Source organism: Hyperolius riggenbachi, chromosome 10 (assembly GCF_040937935.1).
Source record: "Hyperolius riggenbachi isolate aHypRig1 chromosome 10, aHypRig1.pri, whole genome shotgun sequence".
NCBI classification, from domain to species: domain Eukaryota; kingdom Metazoa; phylum Chordata; class Amphibia; order Anura; family Hyperoliidae; genus Hyperolius; species Hyperolius riggenbachi.
Window position 1 is genome coordinate 96,132,700 of NC_090655.1, and position 22,845 is coordinate 96,155,544.

The 22,845-nt window shown below is 43.8% G+C and overlaps 1 protein-coding gene across 1 annotated transcript in view; it reads left to right on the forward strand.

Moving 5' to 3' along the window:
• The window catches only part of PCDH15 (protocadherin related 15), a 1,564,441-nt gene that overhangs the window by 442,249 nt on the left and 1,099,347 nt on the right, over positions 1-22,845 (forward strand). Inside the window, exon 6 of the mRNA XM_068257852.1 lies at positions 12,013-12,168. Within this exon, the coding sequence (XP_068113953.1) occupies positions 12,013-12,168 (156 nt within the window). The remainder of the gene's footprint in view (positions 1-12,012; positions 12,169-22,845) is intronic.

Consider the following 22,845-nt stretch of genomic DNA (forward strand, 5'->3'; position numbering starts at 1 on the left):
TGGGAACAGTGGTACACCGCTCGTTCAGCCACACTATATAGCATTCTGTGTACTGTACTGTGTCTGCTGGGAACAGTAGTACACCGCTCGTTCAGCCACACTATATAGCATTCTGTGTACTGTTCTGTGTCTGCTGGGAACAGTGGTACACCGCTCGTTCAGCCACACTATATAGCATTCTGTGTACTGTTCTGTGTCTGCTGGGAACAGTAGTACACCGCTCGTTCAGCCACACTATATAGCATTCTGTGTACTGTTCTGTGTCTGCTGGGAACAGTAGTACACCGCTCGTTCAGCCACACTATATAGCATTCTGTGTACTGTTCTGTGTCTGCTGGGAACAGTAGTACACCGCTCACCCGCCACTGTATAGCATTGTGCTCTGTGTCGCTGCTGGGAATAGTGGTACACCGCTCACCCGTCACTGTATAGCATTGTGCTCTGTGTCGCTGCTGGGAATAGTGGTACACCGCTCACCCGTCACTGTATAGCATTGTGCTCTGTGTCGCTGCTGGGAATAGTGGTACTGTATAGCATTTCTGTACTGCCACTGTACTGCTGCCAGTCAGCGTGTACTGTAAGGATAAGTGAAATGAGGAAGAAATCCGGTGAAAGAGGGAGGGGCAAGGGAAGAGGTGTTTCCCCTGACGGTTCACGTACAGGCCACAGGGGAGCACCCAAGAAAACCCACTCAATACCGCCCATGTTGTCCAGGACAACAACCCTCACAAATCCAAAAGAACAGGACCAGATAATTACTTGGATGACCTCTCAAGCGTCCAGCAGTGGGTTAAGCAGCACCAGCACATCACGCACGAGGTCCGAGTCCTCAGCCAGTTACAAGGAGCCAGTGGGCACAAAGCTGACACAACCGGCAGCGACACCACGCACACAACTGCCAGATAACCAGTCCGATGAATTACCTCAGGACACAATGGGGTATTCGCAGGAGCTATTCCCAGCCCAACAAACTTCCACCTTTCAAAGGTCAATGGAGGAACAGCCAGAAATGTTGTGCCTGGATTCACAACCGTTAACTGTGGGAAATGCACCGCGCACTGAAATACAAGGCGAGTCCGAAGAGGACTCGGAAACCCAAATCCCAGAGCAATTTGGCCAGGAGGGGTTGCAATTGCAGGAGGTCGGCCGACAAGATCTGGAAGACGACGTTGGAGTGTGCTGCGCAGAGGTTGTTGTGGGGAGCTCTACTCCACGGCGGTGGCCCACAATGACATATGATGAGTTTGAGGAGATGGAAGAGGAGGGTATGGACAATGTGGACAGAGACCCAGATTTTGTTTGTGAACGAGAACATCGCCGTCGTAGCAGCAGCACAGATGAGTCTGTTGAAGAACCCACTGCTGCACGAGTTCGCCTTGTGCCACAAGGTAGGCGGCGCGCAATTTCAGGCACCACAAGCGTGGAAGTTCAAGTGAGAGGCAAAAGAGGAGCAAACAGAAATCGCCAGCAAGGAGGCAGGTGCTCCAAAGTCTGGGCTTTCTTTGAAGACTGCACTGAGGATGTTACCATGGCGATTTGCAAGGTGTGCAAGACCCGCCTGAGCAGGGGGAAAAATATTAACAACCTCTCCACCACCAGCATGAGCCGTCACATGCTATCCAAACATCCCACTCTTTGGGCAAACGCGTCAGGACAGGGTACCAGAAACAACACTGCCTCCCTTGGGTTCACCAGACCCGCCTCAGCAGCAGCAGTAGCCCAGCCATTGCGTGGTTCACAACATTCACAAACATCAGACGACGCTGACACTGTCACTTTCCGGAGTAGTGCTCTTGAGGTCTCCCAGTGTTCATCAAACACAACAACCAACAGCCCTTCCGTGTGCAGCGCTACGGTTCAGTTGTCTGTGTCGGAGATGTTTGAGCGCAAGAGGAAATTGCCAGCAAATGACCCCCGGGCCGTGGCAGTAACAGCCAGCATAGCCAAGCTTCTGGCCTGCGAAATGCTGCCATATCGATTGGTGGAGACAAACAGCTTCAAGGGCATGATGTCAGTGGCCATCCCACGTTACGTGGTTCCCAGCCGCTACCACTTTGCACGCTCTGCAGTGCCTGAGTTGCATGAGCACGTGGTCAGCAAAATAACCCGAAGCTTGAAGAATGCCGTTGCCTGCAAGGTTCACCTCACCACTGACACCTGGACGAGTGCGTTCGGCCAGGGTCGATACATCTCCCTTACCGCGCACTGGGTGAACCTTGTGGAGCCTGGCAGCGATTCCTCACCTGCTACGGCACGGGTGTTGCCCACGCCACAAACAGCTGCACCGCCGTCCCTCCCACTGGATAACAGCAGCACCTACCTCTCTGACTCCTTCTCCTCCAACGCATCTCAAAGCTGTACCTCATCCGGAAACGCTAACCCAGCAGCAGTAGGATCGTGGAAGCAGTGCAGCACAGCTGTTGGCATGCGTCAGCAAACGTTGCTGAAGCTAATCTGCCTTGGGGATAAGCAGCACACAGGGGAGGAAATTTGGAGGGGAATAAAGGAACAGACGGATTTGTGGCTGGCACCGCTGGACCTGAAACCGGGCATGGTTGTGTGTGATAATGGGAGTAATCTCATTCGCGCTTTAAGGTTGGCTAAGCTGACACACATCCCTTGCCTGGTGCACGTGATGAACCTAGTAGTTCAGCGGTTCCTGAGGACATACCCAGGCGTGCCCGATCTGCTGTTGAAGGTGCGTCGAGTGTCCAAACATTGTAGAAATTCCAGTACTGCTTCGGGGGCACTCGCCAAGATGCAGGAGCGCTTCAATCTCCCCCACCATCGCTTGCTGTGTGATGTCCCTACGCGCTGGAATTCTACGCTGCACATGCTAGCCCGCTTTTGCGAGCAGAAGAGTGCAGTGGTCCAGTACATGACGGCGCAGTACCGAGGCGCATCCGGCCAGCTGCCAAGCTTCTGTGGATCCGATTGGGCCAACATGTTGGACCTCTGCCAAGTCCTCCAAAATTTTGAGCAATCCACGTTGCTTGTGAGCAGTGACAACTCTTCAGTCAGCATTACCATACCACTGCTGTGTTTACTGAAGAGGTCGATGTTAAAAATCAAGGAAACAGCTGTCATGATGCAACTGGGGGAATCTGAAGGAGAAAACGATCAGCGTGATGGTACCAACATCAGGCCATCCGCCTCAGGGAACGCTGGCCCCAGCAGCTATGACGAAGAAGAGGAGGAGGAACAGCTGGAGTTGGAGCAGGAATTTCATGCCACCACTGACGAGGGCCAGAGCGGTGCACGTTGGACTTCCACAATTCAACGCGAATGGTCAGCAGAAGCAGACCAGGAGGAAGGTGACGACTATGATGCATCACAACAACTATCACAACGCTCACAAGAGGATGATGAGGATTCTGGTAGGACTCTGGCACACATGGCTCAATTCATGCTAGACTGCATTGAACGTGACCCACGCATTGTGCGCATTCTGGACAACACCAATTACTGGGTTTATACCCTTCTGGATCCACGGTACAAACACAATGTTCCAAAACTGCTTGAAGAAAGAGTCAGACAGGTCAAAATGGAAGAATACCAGCAGGCCCTTGTGGAGACTTTAGAGAGGAGATTGACATCCTCCCCCTCCTCTAGCCAGTTGTACGCAGACAGACTGACTTCCGCAAACCCAGGACGACCAGGAGGGCAGCAAACAACGCAAGCCGCAGCTAGTACCCAAAAGGGAATGGTATCGGCAGTGTCCTTGGAGTGGGAAAATTTTCTGACACCCATGCAGCCGCAGCCCACTGAACAGCAAGCGTACAGATCCACCTCCAACACCGATCGCCTGGAGAAGATGGTCAAGGACTACATGTCAGATGGCGTAGCTGTGTCGAACCATCCATCTGCACCCTTCAACTATTGGGTATCGAAGCTAGACACCTGGCACGAACTGGCAATGTACGCAATAGAGGTGCTGGCTTGCCCGGCAGCCAGCGTTATGTCGGAACGCTGTTTCAGTGCTGCCGGAGGCATCGTCACAGATCGGCGTATCCGCCTCTCTACAGAAAATGCAGACCGTCTGACTCAAATTAAAATGAATCAATCCTGGATTGGAAATGACTACGCAACACTCCAGGACCCCAACCAAGTAACATGACCAATGAACATCTGGGATGGTGTTGCGTTTCCGGGCCCTGTTTATTGAACCTCTCATCTGTATTACATTTATGACTGCATGGCGGCAAAAAGCATTGCTGCTATATCCGCATGCTTTTTGTCCACATGCAAGGCCTGGGTTGTTGTGTCTCAAAAACCGTGGCCTTCTCCTCCTGCGCCTGCTCCTGTTCCATCACGTCTGCTGCTGTTGGGTTAGCGTTGCCGCGTGGTCCCTGTTTATTGAACCACTTATCTTTATTACATTTATGACTGCATGGCGGTACAAAGCATGCTATCCGCATGCTTCTTGCCCTCATGCAAGGCCTGGGTTGTTGTGTCTCACAAAGCGTGGCCTTCTCCTCCTGCGCCTGCTCCTGTTCCATCACGTCTGCTGCTGCTGGGTTAGCGTTGCCGCGTGGTCCCTGTTTATTGAACCACTTATCTTTATTACATTTATGACTGCATGGCGGTACAAAGCATGCTATCCGCACGCTTCTTGCCCTCATGCAAGGCCTGGGTTGTTGTGTCTCAAAAACCGTGGCCTTCTCCTCCTGCGCCTGCTCCTGTTCCATCACGTCTGCTGCTGCTGGGTTAGCGTTGCCGCGTGGTCCCTGTTTATTGAACCACTTATCTTTATTACATTTATGACTGCATGGCGGTACAAAGCATGCTATCCGCACGCTTCTTGCCCTCATGCAAGGCCTGGGTTGTTGTGTCTCACAAAGCGTGGCCTTCTCCTCCTGCGCCTGCTCCTGTTCCATCACGTCTGCTGCTGCTGGGTTAGCGTTGCCGCGTGGTCCCTGTTTATTGAACCACTTATCTTTTACATTTATGACTGCATGGTGGTACAAAGCATGCTATCCGCATGCTTCTTGTCCTCATGCAAGGCCTGGGTTGTTGTGTCTCAAAGCGTGGCCTTCTCCTCCTGCGCCACCCTCCTCCTGTTCCATCACGTGTGCTGCTGCTGGGTTAGCGTTACCGGTCCCTTTTCCTGGAACCTCTTATATGTATTACATTTATGACTGCATGCCGACAAAAAGCATGTTACCTGTGCAAAGAAAACAGACATTTCCCGCATTTAAAAGACAGTTTTCCCTTTGAAACTTTAAAATCGATTTTCTCAAAAACTATAACCTCTTTTTGCTAATTTTTTTTTTCCTCTTGTACCCACTCCCAAGGTGCACATACCCTGTAAATTTGGGGTATGTAGCATGTAAGGAGGCTTTACAAAGCACAAAAGTTCGGGTCCCCATTGACTTCCATTATGTTCGGAGTTCGGGTCGAACACCCGAACATCGCGGCCATGTTCGGCCTGTTCGGCCCGAACCCGAACATCTAGATGTTCGCCCAACACTACTGGTAACCAGTAACTTGCAGTAGTCAGAACTGAAAACTGTAATATTAAGACCATTAAACCAGAGGCATTATTTAAACTCCGTGGCGATAATCCCGAGCTGACCTCGGGCTAGCTACCGGAGGCTTAATGAAAGTGAAAGGTGGCAGCCAGGAGCTTTTACATACCTCCCAGGTGATCCAGATGTCGGTAGCCCTTCTATTTCCTGTCCTTGGAGGCTTTGACTCTGAGTCACTCTGGTGAGATCACCGTCATTGATCTCACCAACATGTTACAATGCCACACCCGGTAGATGGAGGTAAAATTGCAGCATTGGAGCCCAGGGAGATGAGAGAGAAGGGGCTGCTGCTGGCTTCCTTGCAGCATGATTGTTTTCTGATTTTAGGATCTGAAATGTTCAGAAAAGACCCTAAAATCTGGAAATAATCATACCACCAGGGAGGTTAAAGGGACCTTAATGTGAAATAAAAGTGGCCAGTTTAACTTACCCGGGGGCTTCTTCTAGCCCCTGTTGTCCTCCTTGTCCCTCGCACTCTTTCTGCATTCCTCCATTCAGCAGCTGTGCCCTTTTGAAAGCTGCATGTGCGGGTCGCATGCCTCCGGTTCACCGTTCCTTGAATGGGAGCATTCTGCACTTGTGCAGTTTGTAAAAACTGCTTCCCCACATACACCAAATGCTCCCGGCCATAAGCACAATCGAGGCCAGGGCCATGCATCCTCAGTAACTCAAAACTGGTCAGACAGCTTTTTCAGGGGCAGAGCAGCTGAATAGAACAGGATTGAACAATGGTGAGGGACCAAGACAACTAAAGGGTGCTGGAAGAACCCCCAGGTTAGTTATACTGCCCACTTTTATTTACATTGTATGTGACACAAAGTCAGCTGCATAGCTGATGATGCTTTCTGTTGCTATGCTGAAGGAGGAGGGCTTGCTCAGCCAAGTTGGTCTGTTAAGTGGTGGCAGATCACTTGCAAGGCAACAGTCAGGAGGCTACTGTACACGTGGCGGATTATCCACTAAGGCGGTCATGATCAGCAAACTTAAATCAAGCATATGTATGGGGCTTTATATAGTTCTGTTCTGTTTTTGCGTATAGAGCTTTGTTTTTACATCACTTAATGTATCATAGTATTTACTTAAACTGTAGGATAACGCTAAAGTTATCAACTCCATAGGTTTTTAGGTGAAAAAGTCTTCTTTTAAATCACGGTATGTATGTTGGCAAATGAACCATTCTTTTTACTACACAAAGGTTTAGAGGTGTGGAGCAATCTCATCACACACCATTATCAAAGTACTGGGCACAGTCTGTGAGTACATTTTGTTAGTTTCAGGTATATGAAGCATGCTGTGACTTGTAGAATAGTTTCTTGCCTAGTGTTTAGATTAAATCTGAACTTCAAACATCAGATGAACTGGCATTTGTTGGTATTCAGTAAATGTCACTGAATAATGACACTGTTGTGTGGCTTTGTGCTCATGGAGGTAGCAAACAGCACATTATGCTCAGAAGGCTTATAGCTTTTAGCTGATAACCTACTGTGTTTCTCTGTGCTTTCTGTTAACAAGTAAGGGAGACCTGAGATGAGGATTTGTAGTGGAGCTGACAATTCTGAATAGAATAGTAATGCAAGTACTGAAGTGCAATTAATATATAATTGTAGTATATAATTTAAACCATCAGCCTATCTAATTTAGTTTTAGGCTTCTGAAAACGCATGGTTTTTATTCATAATGGAAGCCTAATTCTTTGTGAATTGATTTTTATCACCCACACAAGTGGTGTGTGCTAGCCATCATATGTCAATGCTAAATTAAGACCTAACAATAAAATGTTAATATTATTGTTAATTACTGAACATTCTAACAATTTACCTTGTTGGTTCTGCCAAAATGCTGTCTCTCTCCATCTGTTTGCCATGAGAAAATGTTAATCCCCGTGCCTTTCATTGATTAAAATGTAGCCAAGATGAATCTGGTCTCTGCATTTACAGTTTAGCATGTGCTAAATAACATAGCATAGGAGCCCAGGTTTGTCATCTTCTTTGGCTCTGTATTGATAGTGTGACTGATGCTGAAATATGCAACTTCTGTTCAGTTCTAACGCATTTTAGCTAATCTAGTCAAAATGCTCTAAATCCAAACACGGTTAAAGTCAATGTTAAAAAAAAATCAGATTTAGGGAGCATTAACAAGTATCCAGGTGAATTCAACATACAATTTTCTGCTTGTCTGATAGTCTGATATTGTTTTTTGGAAGAGGTGGGTGTGTTGGTCCTTTGACATTGGGGAAAATGGCAGCCACCTTCCTCCTCTGTCCTTTGATACCACCATTTATACTCTGAGCCCAAACAGTATATCTGCTTCAGTAAACAGACATGGACAGTGTCACTGATGACTACCTAATCAGGGCTGAACATTTCTGGTAACTTCAGCAAAGGGGACTAAAATGGCACACACACATCCTGAATTTCTTTCAGTACTAAGAGGTGAAGAGCACTTATACTTATATATTGCAGCTAAATGTTTGGTCATACAGGTCAGGTTTGTAAAAAGTACCACCCCCATATTATTTTAAAAGCCTCCAATGAATTGCAGCCCCTGGCTTACCCTAATCACTGCTTGTTGCTCCTCCTTGACACAAACTGCTAGCAGAGCAACCATGTTTACACTGTAACAGCAGCAAGAAAAATGGCATAATCAAGGTCAAACTTTGATTGCATGACCACAGTAGTATTAACTATAAGCATACTTGTGCAGAAGGCAAACCTCTTTTTGTTGAAGATCTATATTTACAAGTCAGTATGGTAAACCAATAACTTCTGAGTGTAACAGTGCAGGAATCCACTAAAGGCAAGTGCAACCTAGACGTCATCAGGTCATTGTGTATATAGCTCAGGTCTTGTATACAGGGGCTTCCCATCTTGAAGCTGTTGTAAAGCTTTTGTCTTCCTAGATAATTTATTACTTGCCTGATCCAGGACTGCCCTCTTGCTTCATGTTTCACTGGTATCCACGGCAGTATTTCAAATGCGTTGCCCTTCCTGTTCAATATATTGAGCAGGAAGTATTTATCACAGGTCTGATTGGATCTGTATATGCTAGTGTATGTCCAGCTTGTTTGTCTCTCAGATCTGGGTCTGAAGTAGTGATAGTCAATGTGATGCAAATAATGCAGTCTGATGCAATTTTTTGTTGTTGCTAATTTTATGTAAACATATGCAGCCTGAAATCTATGCTGTGTCTTTTGATTTGTCCATTTTCAAGCTGCACAGATTTACAAAAAATTCTCATAAAATTTGCATCAACCCAACATCAACAGAATACTTTTCATATCATTGATTATCCCTAATCTAAAGTAAAGATTTATTATGCACATCCAAACTTAATTTGCCAATTTTACCACTTCAATGAATTTTTAGAACTTACTCACATTATCTGTTCAATGTATTCAAAATGTGTTGGCCCTCATACTAGGCAAGTGGTAAAATTGGCCAATTAATATTGGGTGTGTATACTCATCTTAACCCCAAGTGGAATTTAGGATTTCCCTCATCTTGCACAGGTGACTTTTGTTTGCTTAAGGTATCCACAAATTGTAAATTTTACCAAATCTATGTAGTAGAAGGATAAACTGAGTGAATATACTTTGCAAGGTGGTAAGATTGTACAATCAAGATTACAGTATATCATTATGGAATCTTAAAGTGTACCAGAGATGACACGTGACATAAGATAGACGTGTATATACAGTGGCAAGCATACAGACACCATGTTGTGCTCCTTTTCTTTTTTCCCTGTCTGTCTAATTGGCTATGGAACTGACAGTTTTTCTCCAGTCACCACTCAGTCGGCTCACTGATGACAAATTACAATTATAAAACACTTTCCTAAGCAGATACCTGGAATTTTTACTGTGAGAGGAAAAGATAAAAAAAATCAATAGTTCGTGTATTTTCACAATGGACACTGCAATTGAGCAGAGACTATAAAACATTAAATTTGCTTTGTAAATGTTTATACATAAAATAAAACCTTGAGATATCTAAAAGAATCATTTGTAGGCGTAGAAGGACAGATCCAATTGTTTCTCATTCGTTTATTTTCATCTCTGGTTCACTTTAAGTAATTATCACAGCTGTCACATCAGGGACTTGGCAAACTATAATTTGTGGCATGGAGCTAAATGTAGCCATTAACAATACAACCCCATGGACAATCAGTCATTTCAGATCCCAATAAACAATCTGGCCAGATTGAAGAGATCAATTCGAAAAACGTTTCAATTCCATTGATTTGATCAAATTGGTTAGCAGGTATTTGGCCATTAATGTGCACAACCAATCATTTCCGTTGGACAGGATTGTAATGGCCACCATATAAAAACATTAGTCTAAACAGCTGTCGATTTCATCTCAGCTGGTGTTCAGCAAGGATGCTAGTTGTATAATCTGTGGGCATCTTAAAAAAAAAGGCATTCTTGGTTGTACAATCTTGGCACTTCTATATAATATGAGGAATTACCTAAAGTATCCATTCAAGGTATATACACTCAGTTTACCCTTCTACTGCGTATATTTGCTAAGATTGTACAATTGCCTTATTAGTGGGCACCTTTATATACACAATCCTACTGCAGAGAATCTACACATTGGTGCATGAAAGATAACTAGATATGGTCAATCTGATGCAAATTCTGGCTTGCATGCAAATTTAAAGAAAAATGTATAGTCTTAGAATTGAGCCAGGCAGGGGCATTTTTAGGCATAGGCATTACAGGCCACTGCCTGGAGTGCCATTGGTCCTGAGGGTTCCATGCCCCTGATTAAGACCCACCCCCAGACCTAAGCTTCTCCCCATATAGCCATGCCCCTGACGGGTGTTTGTTCCTCCTTCTGTCCCATTGTACCTCTTTGTGCCACCTGTGTCCCCCTGTGTGCCCTTCCTGTACTTCCTTCTGTCTCCCTTTGTGCCTCTTTCTGCCTCCTTGTTCCACCTTCAGTCCTCCTGTGCATCCAGAGATGGATTAAAGTGAAATGGTGCCTTAGGCAAGCAACAACTTTGGGCCCATGCTTGATGGCCACCTTGCTTTTTTGCCAAAATGTGTGGGGGGGTTAGCATAAGCCGAGCCCCTAGACTCTCTCCAGGCCCTAGGCACCTGCCTAAATTACCTTGTGGGTGATACGGCTCTGTGTGTATCTCTTTGTGACTCCCTCTGTCCCACTGTGCCTCCTTCTGTCCCCCTTTTATGCTTTCCTCTGTCTCCTTGTCCCACTATCTGCTCCTGTCCCCTCCTGCACCCCCCCCTTCCAGTCCAGTGTGTAAAGGCAGAGCAGGGCACAGCAGAAGCACGGAACTTCTTGCCTGGAGTGACAAAAAGGCTAGAAACACCCCTGGAGCCAGGTTATATCAACAGGAAGTTTATTTAATTGGATTAATACTAAGCTGCTTACACATTTTCTTGCAAGCCGGAATTATTTGCATTTCACTGACCGTCTGTAGTGATTACACCTGTAGAAAGCCCTAAATTTGCCATTGCTTACCTTTTTACCAGTCTGACTACAGAACACAGAATTCTGTTTCGTAGTTAAAGGTTTTACCTGCGCTGCCCGCTAATAATGTTCTTGCCACAAGTGTACCTCATTAGATGTGTGAGGCTTCCCAGTCTGTTGAGACATAGTGATTAGCCACGAAGGCCTGGGACCCATTAACAGCACTTTTCTAAGCGCTTGTCACCATCAGCTAAGCAGTTGGCAGTTGGCTGATGGTGTAATGGTTAAGGGCTCTGCCTCTGACACAGGAGACCAGGGTTCGAATCTCGGCTCTGCCTGTTCAGTAAGCCAGCACTAATTCAGTAGGAGACCTTTGGCAAGTCTCCCTTACACTGCTACTGCCAATAGAGCGCGCCCTAGTGGCTGCAGCTCTGGCGCTTTGAGTCCGCAAGGAGAAAAGCGCAATATAAATGTTATTTGTCTTGTCTTGTCTAAAGCCTCTTGCCCTCATACTTAACATTATTCTTACTTGGTTATGAAAGTCTGATTCTTTAATCAGGGTAAACATATTCCCTGTATGTATTTTTACCTACAATATGCATTTTAGGATGCCCGTTTGTGCATTTGTGAGTTCTATAGGACACTGAATTCTAGTATCGCAATTTTTGACTACAGGTAAATGGTGGCCAGACAGACATAACAGGCTGAATAAGAATGAAGGTGAAAAAAAATTATTGATGGGGTTGAGATAATCATGAGTAAGACATAGGAAGACAACTGAGGAGGGTGGACATATATTGCATCTATGCATAAAAGATAGTTGTACAAGAGGTAGATTATTTCTGGATAGGTCTTAAAATTGCTATCAAACCCGTTGTAGTTATCTCTTTTAAATCTGCTACTGTACTAGGATGCTTTAATTTTCACGGTTTTTATTTTTTATGTTTGTTTATAATAAATGGGTATTTTCTATACATACTGTAGGTAATAAATGTACTTTTCCTGTTTATAGTTTAGGTTTCATCTCCATTTTTTTCTGTTTCTTTCAGCCACCTATGTCTATTCAGACCTTTGGCGTTAAAATAGAATGCAAGAATTTAAATGATGGAAGCATTATTATCCACGTAGTACGTGTAGTAGTGAGAGACAGAAATGACAACTCACCTCGTTTTGTGCAAAGGAGTTACTACACTACAGTTAATGAGGTAAGCAAATGGCTTGCAATGTATAATAGACTATGAGTGGGTAACCCAAGCCCATGTTAGAGGCTTATTTGAAATGACTTGTAGATGTTATTCTTCATTACTTTTTTCTGGCATTGTTAATCTGTTGTAAAGTATGTAGCATCTATTAAGATTGGTGCAGTATATTCTTCGAGCTATATTATTCTAAATCCCATTATGTAATGTGCAATATATAGCTTAAGTATACTTCTGTATACATATAAAATGAATGCCCGAAACACATAAAAACATAAATTGTTCAGTTTTAGAGGTGTTCATAGCTGGGCCATCATTTTGCAGTAGAGTAGACATTTGTATCTCTTTTTATTAAATGTGTGGGGTATAGGATAAGAACCCTGAAAGCAGAATCACATTAAGAAGATTAATACGTGGGTCTTTTCAGAGTTAAATAAATTAACAAAGATTTAGTGTTTGCTTAAAATAAATAAATACATAATTGAATTGAAAACAACTAAAACAAACTGGACAGTTGCCAGGTGACATTGTTCCTAGCATTCTAACCTTATTGATGCATAGATCTGTAGACAGCTTGGGTCCTATGCATTTTAAAGGGACTCCGAGCAGTACGGAAACTATGAAAAGATGCATATCATTTTAAAGCTCTCTTTCTCCTCTTTCCAATGATATATAAACCGCCGCCCTACGCCTTTTAGTTTTCGCGATTTTCGCGATTGAAATTGCCGCGGCCGCGATTTCAATCGCGAAAATAAAGAAAACTAAAAGACGTAGAGCGACGATTTAGGGGTCGTCAGAAAGAGGAGAAAGAGAGCTTTAAAATGATATCCATCTTTCCATAGTTACATTGTATTACACAGGGCGACTTTTTCTCAAAGTCAGCAGCTCCATACAGCAGAAAAAGTCGCCCTGTGTACTACAATGTAACTATGGAAAGATGAATATCATTTTAAAGCTCTCTTTCTCCTCTTTCTGACGACACCTAAATCGTCGCTCTACGCCTTTTAGTTTTCTCTATGTTCGCGATTGAAATCGCGAAAATCACGAAAACTAAAAGGCGTAGGGCAGTGGTTTATATATCATTGGAAAGAGGAGAAAGAGAGCTTTAAAATGATATGCATCTTTCCATAGTTTCCGCACTGCTCAGAGTCCCTTTAATGCTGGTGAGTTCTAAAAGCAGGCGGCGTAGCTGTTTACAGTCTTCACCCAGCATAGCTGCCATTTTCATGCTGCTAGGAAGCATCAAACATAGAGACAGATGAGTGAGAACTGCTGGATACAGGTGAAAAGCCTCTACTGCTCACCTGCCCCTGGCTTTCTTCTTATTTTTATCTAAAAGTAAAAAATATAAACAAATCACAAGCCCCCTCCTCAGAGCTTTCATTAACATTTTGTCCCCATGCAGGCTGGTATAAACAAGATGGCAGAGCCATCCGCTCAACTAACCTGTACTAACCTGTACCCAAGGCTCGCTACATGATAGCCGCTGCTCAGCGGCATCCCCCCGCCTGCTTCGATCGCCTCCTGGAGGGCGGGGGGATGCCATGGCGACAGGGGCGGGATGACGTCAGCGATGTCGTGACGTCATTGGGAGTCCCGATCCACCCCTCAGCGCTGCCTGGCACTGATTGGCCAGGCAGCGCACGGGGTCTGGGGGGGGGCCACGCGGCGCGACGGATAGCGGTGATCGAGCGCGGGGCGGCGGCAATCGGTGTGCTTAAAGTAGTATGAAACTGAGCATTTCTTCATTGCAGTAAAAGATTTTTTTTTACAGCATAAAACCTAGTGCTAGAAAAAAAGAATTGGTAGCAGAACAGCACAGTACTTTATTTTTAGTGGGAATTTTATTTCCGATGCTGAGGATGTGATTATATTGTTTACTAGTTGTGATTGATAAGGAAATTTAAACAAAGGAGAAGCATAATCACTAGATACTTTGTAATTTATAAATATAGCAGCTATGCAACAAAATGCAATGGCAGCTTTAAGAGCAGATGAACATTACTTTGGAAACCGATGATATTACTTGGGAACAAAAGTAAATATGATGCTGTGACTGTATGAGTAACAAAAAGTAGGAAAACATGTTTTTATAGAATGTTATGACAGAGTTTCATCCCGGTTTAAACAGAATTTAGAGGGAATTAAGCCTCCTGGCGGTCTATTAAAAACCGCCAGGGGGCAGCGCTGCCGTGTTTGTTTGTTTTTTAAATCATGTAGCGAGCCTAGGGCTCGCTGCATGATAGCCGCTGCTCAGCGGCATCCCCTCAGCCCCTCCGATCGCCTCCGGCGATAGGTGATCAGGAAATCCCGTTCAATGGCGACGGGGCGGGACGACGTCACCAACGTCATGGACATCGTGACGTCTAAGGGAGACCCAATCCACCCCTTAGCGCTGCCTGGCACTGATAGGCCAGACAGCACAGAGGTCTAGGGGGGGGCTCTGCAGCAGTGCGGATAGCGGCGGCAATCGGTGTGCTGACGCAGCTAGCAAAGTGCTAGCTGCGTTCAGCAAAAAAAAAAATTACGCAGATCGGCCCAGCAGGACCTGAGAAAACCTCCTGCGCGGCTTACCCCGAACTACGTTCGGGGTTACCGCCAGGAAGGTTAAGCACACTCCAAAATTTGGAGCTGGAAGAGACATCTGAAGCATTCAAACAAATATGTACCGAATGAGCCATAGTATATCAGCTGCAAGGGGAGTGGAGATCATGCAACAGTTGGAATGTTTCTAGAAATGTAATAGAGAAAAGGAAAAAGTAGGTATAAAAAAATACAATGGGTTTAAAATGCATGATAAAAAAGTGTAGGAAAAAAGTAAAAGAAAGTAATGGGAGAGGTAAGAGTAAATGAAGATTGTTACTAGTTTATGGCAGCAAGTAATTAAAACAACTAAAATATTTAGGAGGAAGGAGAAGTCTTGCTGTTTTTAAATTCATACAAAATAAATCTGGAAGATTACTGCTTTCTGAAAATAAAATCTTGAAAACATAGCAATAAAACTTTATTGAACTACTTGGAGGGGGCAATAACCACAGCTTGAATATTTGGAATAGGAGTTGCTAACATTCAAGATTATACTCTTACAATAGAGGAACAAAAATAAACCATCACAAACTAAAGCTTGGGAAATCATCAGGCAATGATAGCATAACACCATAAGCCCTTAGATATACAGAAGAAACTGGAGACAAACATTACACAAGATATATGAGCTTCTGTAGTGCACCAAGAGAGCCATAATAAGACTAGCAGGTTGATGTGATTACATCTATTATCTCAGAAAGGTGTAATAACTTGGAATGCTGAAATCATTGTTTTGTATCTCTGCTCAGTGTTCCTAACAAAATATATTCAAGAATCTTGAAGAGAGATTAAAGGATCAAACAAAACCTTTGATTGAGGAATAACAATGTAACTTTAGTCCAACAAAAGCACAGAAAACCACATGTGTACAGCAACAGAATACCCACGCATCTCATATGATGATTTGCATATTCATGAGTGAGGCATCCTGGGAAATCACAGTTGCTTACTAAAAGATGAATTAATACATACATTCTGATTCAAGATGGCAAATTACACTGATCATATCTACAGCAAGGCACACTGCAAGCAAGCCATGAAGTATGGTGAGGAAACACATATCTGATAGATTTAGAGAAGGCATTTGATAGGGTGCTATGGGGGAAGATGTGGAGGGTACAGGAGTACCATCAATGCTGCTGACATTTACCTAAGGGGCGGCAAATTCAATATCAAACCTCTTCATTGACCACAAGGCACATATGTGAAAATGTGCATTCACTGAAATAATTTGTGTCTATGATGGATGGGTATCATTGAAACAGTGCAGTGGATTTCAAATGATGGGGATAAAGAACTGCCAAACCCAGTCAGAATTTCTGAGTTGTTTTTACACTGTAGCTGTGTCAAGTGTTGATTTACAGCACAATTGACACTAGGACACAGTTCTTTAATCCAACCCTTAATTAATGGGAGTTGGTATTAATTTCTTTCCAGAAGGAATATTATATGAAGATTGTTACAATACAGTTTATTTTCCATGTACTGGTCCTGTTGAAAGTCAACCATTTTGTTAATGGCTAAAATTTCTAGGCAGATGTGGGTAATTTGGTCCTCAAGAGATAATGCTGTCCAGGGGCGTAACTATACCCACTGCAGGCCCCTCACATGCAGGAGAGCCCAGAGACTCACAGGGGCCCATCCATGCTGGTTTCCTGCATAAGGCGATCCTGGGCAGACAAGAGAAGGCAGTGTACAGAGTGCAGGTGGCACACAGGGGCAGTAAAGAGGTAACTTAGATGGAAAACTGTCCCTGGCAGAGGTACATATCCCAGCAGCCCCCAGTCAGAATCAGAGAGCCACTCACTAGTTCCCTCACAGGAAGTGACATCCTGCCAATAGCCTGCTGTGGAGCTGGTCGCTTCTGCTCTCTGCCCTCTGATGCTGGCTGTGTGCTTGTTGGGTCAGTTCATCAGAGTAGCGTTCAGTGAGTGATGTAAAGGACTTCTGCTTGGAAGATGCTTATCTCCTGCACTGTGGTGTCAGGTGTCACAGGGAAGGAGAACACAGTCCATGCATGCTCAACAGAGGGATGAGATCATGCGCAAAGGAATGCTTCATCCCTGCTGTGCCCTGCACTCACTGGCATTGTGATGTGGGGGCAGTGAGAAACACACTAACTCACACTCTTTCACTCACTCACTCACTCTCTCTCTTACGAATTCTCACACTCTCTCACACTCACCCACTCTCTCTCTCTCTCTCTCATTTACTCTCTCTCTCTCTCATGTACACTCTCTCTCTCTCTCTCTCTCTCTCTCTCTCTCTCTCTCTCTCTCTCTCTCTCTCTCTCTCTCCACTTAACCCTGACCTCTAAGCCCCTATGTTAATCACTTCCTGATATACTAATATGGGGGTCCATATTGAATATATAATGTGGGGGGTGGGGGGCCCTGTCCAAAAAATATTGCAGGGAGGCCCAATGATTGCTATTTACGCCCCTGATGCTGTCCTAGACTTTGTGTGATGTTTCAAAGCCAGCATATCCTGGTGAATGAGGACCACATCTATTGTTTCACTTTCCACTTATTCTGAAATGTTGGTCATCATTGTGGTTCTGTACTCCTCTACTGCCTGCCTAGTAGACAGCTCCTTCTATGATCTGGAAGGATTGCTTTTTTTATGTTACAAATGTCATCTATGTAAAAACTGCCACTTTCAATATTACAAATTTTCATGTGCCTCGCATGTATTGCCAACAGATCTAGCTGTTGCGAAGGTCAGGTAAAAATAAACGTAAAGTATATAACAACAAACAGGCAGCCTTGGTAAAAGTAAATGAAATATTCTTCTGAAGCAGAATCTAATTTGAATATTTGACCAAATCATTATTTATCAACACTTTACAAGCCTTCACATGTTGCTGAAGTGACGGTATTCTTATGAATGCTTAAAATCCCACTTAGTACAAAGACATGCTAGCACTGCCTGGTTTAGGCAGATGCTGGGACTAAAGGTATCTATAATCTTAAATAACACCGCAGCTGAGACGAATATTTAGTGTACTTAGTGGGCCTGATTTACTTAACTAAAGGATTGCAAATTATCCTTCAGATTAGGCAGAATAGACACATTTCTGCAAGACCACACAGTTCCTGCATTGTGTACAGGAGCATGCTCATTTACAGCTCTCAGCATCAACAGCTATGATCAGCTTCACTGAGATGAATATAGCATAGTGCATGCACTGCATAGTTCCCGATCTATTGTTGGACACTGCACTCCATATTGGACAGGCTGTCCACATTACTTAACAAAACAATGTGCTCTGACCATGCAGTGTGATGCCTTGAAAACCACTTTTTGTTTGTTTTAACCACTCTCGTACCAGACTGCTCTGGCCCATTCAGGAGCGGAGCCATCCTCTTCCTATTTGGCATAGTGATTGCTGCAATTGGCTCACACTGTGATTTATTAACTGTTGTGCTGGTCTTTATTATGGGATAATATGCTCCATAGAATGCAACAAGCAGGCATTGTTTTATAACAACTATTTTTTTAAAGAAAATTCTAATAAAACAATAAGAGATGCACTAGGGTATAAAAACACACACTAAACAACTCAATAAAAGTTGAAAGTATTTCAGTGCATCAAGAGCTCACATAAGTGAATAGAAGTCTTAACTCTCCATAAGAATGTGATTTAACTCTTTTTTTTTGTCTGTTTCATTTATCTAAGAATATCTTTGAAGTATACAAAAGTTACTCATAAACTTGTTTAAGCAGAGAAAAAAACTAGTAAAATATCACCAGTTGAACAGACTTTTGGCAGCTCTATCCATGTCCCTAAACTCCAGAAAATAGCCTAATGTAATGTTCACAGTTCAAGCATTGTGATACGTGGCATCAGACAATAACATCGCATTGTTAGCATAATGCAATTATACTGTAATGATATGTTCTAATGAATACATTTTTATGAGTATCGGGTCATGTGGTACCCAGTTTTGGGTGAGCCTGTGTCCTGAAGCTTTATGACCCAAATTTGTTGATGTGTGTAATTGCCACGTGTGTTGAGCATGACAAGAGTACCATCCACTGATGTGTGACTTGATAGGATGCAGTAACATCAGAGAACTCCCTGAAGAGGAAGTGGATACAATAGCCACACCATAGGATGCACAGTTCAGCAGATTCACCAAACTGCTTCATGCAGTCTGTTGTGAATAGTTTGAAGTGCAAAGTACAACTGCATGCATGCAGCCATCCACTAGGGGCAATTATTGCCTAAACACAGGACTGAACATCGGGAGTGGTGTTGCAATCATTGCAGCTGGACCAATGGATGGCATTGAGTATTTTTTATGCATGAAAGTGGTTTCTGTCTGTAGGGCAATGGCAGTTGTGGACTTGTGTGGTGGATTATTGGTGGATTAAAAGGCATTTTATTAACAAGGTGTGAAAATATCACCTAGGAGAAAACTCAGGAGAAAAAGATTATGGTATATGGCCCTTTGTTAATAAAATGCCTTTTAACTACTAGCCGACTGCGTCATGCCGATGGGCGTGGCCACCACGGCAGCCCCAGGACCGCCTAACACCGATCGGCATAAAGTCCTGGGGCTCTATTTAGCAGGATATTGTGCGCAGGCTGCGGGCAATCTCCTGTTTGGTGGGCGGTGATCGTCGCTCGGAGACTGTTAGACGGCGAAACCGTCATCTATTTACCTACGATCTACAGCAGCGCTGTACTGGGGACAGCCATGTGACACGGCTGTCCCCCTGTGGGACACAGGAGTGATCCTCTGTGATAGGCTGAAGCCTATCACAGTCGATCGCTGTGATAGGCTAGCTGGGGGAGGGAGGGAAAGTAAATTAAAAAAGCTTTTAATTAAAAAAAATACACATAAATGTTTATAATAACCTGAACAAACATGCTGGGGGCAATCAGACACCACCAACAGAGAGCTCTGTTGGTTGGGAGAAAAGGGATGGGGGAATCACTTGTGTGCTGTGTTATATGGCCGTGCAGCTTGGCCTTAAAGCTGCAGTGGCCTATTTTACAAAAAAGGCCTGGTCTTTAGCGGGGTTTAACACTTTGGTCCTCAAGTGGTTAAGGCACCAGCAAGCAAGAAAATACTCCTCATAATGTTATCAGTACTTTAAATTGCAGAGAGCAAAGTTATTTTAAACAGATTATGAAAAATGAACTCCTGGGCAAAAGTGTGAATTAAATAAGGGCCACGGGGCCATAACTTATTAACGTTTCTCCTGAGTTTTCTCCCAGCAGTTATTTTCATACCTTATTGATATACTTTTTAACTACTCTACCACCGCATCACGCCCACGGGCATGGCCGCGGTGGCAACCCCAGGACCGCCTATTGCTGATCGGCGGAAAGTCCTGGGGCTTCAGTTTGCAGGAGATTGCTTGCAGGCTGCGTGTGCATCTCCTGCTTGGTAGGCGATTGCCTGGGGACAGTCATGTCTGTGTGCTCGGTGGTGATCACGGGGAGTGGCTGGCAGGGGGAGGGAGGGTAAATAAGGACATGTATTTAAAAATAAAGGCAAAAAATATTTACAAAACAAAAAAAAAAAACACTGGCGGTGCTATCAGACCCCACCAACAGAGAGCTCTGTTGGTAGGGAGAAAAAAGGGGGGGGGGGAGAATCACTTGTGTTCTGTGTCATACAGCCCTGCAGCTTTGCCTTAAAGCAGCAGTGACCTATTTCACAAATAAAGGCCTGGTCTTTAGGGGGGGGGGGGGGGGGGGAGTAAAACCTGTGGTCCTGAAGTGGTTAAAGCTCCCACCAAGCAAAAAATTACTCAAATGGAGTTTGAGGTTACTTTTCACCTACTTTTTAGTATTTTTCAATGTGTGCAGTACTGAAAAACTTCTTTTGAAATGAGATGAAAAATTAACTCTGAAGAAAAGCTAATAGGATATGGGCCACTGTGTTTAGCATAGCCCTTAATTACATTGGTCCTATGCTTATTAAGTATTTTATGGAGTTTGTTTTGTGCAGCCTACATATTGTAGACTGCACGGACATGTGAGGATATACATGAAAAAAAATGCTTTTATGTGTTTGTTAGCTCACAATAGGCCAACTGTTTTTATATACAGTACATTAGAACTGAAGTTTTTACTTCCATCTCTCTCAAGCCTTTCATGACTTTCCTAACCCCAAAACAAGTGATACTTGCCTTTCAGGATGGTGAGTCCTGACACTTCAGTCCCACTGAAGGCAAAGTCAGAAGTAGCTGTATCTGTTTGTTCATTCGATATGTAATGTAATTGTCAGGAAAATATGCATTTTGGATGTAGAATGTGCCATCTGAAGTGCAGGGTTCACATTTTAGATTTCAGACTTCAAAGGGCTTCCTTTTTATACAGTCAGCCTTTTAAAAAGACAAACACAGCTGTGCGGTTTGGAAAGCCATTCATAACAAAGTTTGTTATGGAAATTTACCAGCTGACTCCATCTCATAGAGCTCCTATCTTGTTTCTGTTCCAGCTAAGTGGCACATAGTCATAATGATTACCCTGAAACTATTCCTTTCTCTTTGGAAAATATCTAAGGAAGTCTCATATTTTAATGGCACTGAATGTCTTTCACACTTATCATTTTCAAAAATAATTGTCCATAATTATTTAAGATGAATATGGGAAGGAAGCAGAGCTAATTGTTTCTTTTATTGAAATGATTCATGAAAACAGTTCATCCCTTATAACTAAGAATGACAAAAATGTCATATTATGAAAGTTGTTTCTCTTAGCAGAACTCTAAAACGTATGAAAACTTCATAAAGTAGAATTTAAAAAGGCAATTTCCAGATATTAAAAGATGCGTAAAAAAGTAAGCACATAACAGGTCAGCAAAAACAAAGAGGACGTCCTCTGACAAGGTGGCAAGCAGATGTAAAAACCCCAGCAAGATTATCACCCCTTGACACTAAGAATATTGGTTTTGCCCCATTAGCAAACTCCTCCCCACAGAAAAAGCAGATGAGTAATAATTTCAACCGTTCACACACCTGCAGAAACACTACAGAGGATTCAGTGTCTGAGAAGAAACTAAAAAAACATATCATCATTTAAATCCAACCTACAGAAAATATTAGAAAAAATAAACTAGCAGCATAGATGACATCAGAGGAAGTACTCACCATGTGGAGAAAGAAAGGGCAGACTTTGCTTAGGTCCAAAATGAGTTAGTGGATGCTCCTAGTGAGCCCACAGTTGAATCAGAGATTAACTGTTTGACAAGCATGGTCCAGTGCTTTAAAACAACATTCTACTCCACATGGTCCTTGTTTGCACCCGCAGGCAATACATAATGATATCCATATTTACTATTCTGAACAGAAGTATAGTATAGTGTTTTGTTTTATTTATTACTTTTAAGGTGGCTGTAAATATTGTGAAAGAGCATCTCCCATTGCTTTAAAGAGACTCCGTAACAAAAATTGCATCCTGTTTTTTTATCATCCTACAAGTTCAAAAAGCTATTCTAATGTGTTCTGGCTTACTGCAGCACTTTATACTATCACTGTCTCTGTAATAAATCAATGTATCTTTCCCCTGTCAGACTTGTCGGCCTGTGTCTGGAAGGCTGCCAAGTTCTTCAGTGTTGTGGTTCTGCCATGAACTCCCCCTTCCTGGCCCCTTTATGCACACTGCCTGTGTGTTATTTAGGATTAGAGCAGCTTCTCTCTTCTTACAGACAAGGGCAAAGCTATTTGCAGGAAGAAACAAGCAGCCTGAAACTTCAGTGCATGAGTGTGTCAGAGGGTAATAGGAGATGTCCCCTAACGCACTGGTATGTTTACTTTTGTGTGATTTTAACAATACAGATTCTCTTTAAAGTGTACCTGAGATGGGCTAATAAAAAGATTTGATAATAACCCAGGCTTCTGCCAGCCCCATGAGCAGCAATGCATCCCTAGCCATCTTCCCATGTGCCTTCATTCTCCTGGTGTCAGACAGTCTGGTAATCTGGCTCAGTTGTGCTAGTCAGCTCTTCTGCACATGCGCGGAGGGGCCGCACAAGTGCAGAAGAGCCGACTGGTGCGACTTAGCCTAGTTACTGAGATTGATACAAGGAGAAAGGAGGCACTCGGAGGACAGCGAGGGATGCATCACTGCTCAAGGAA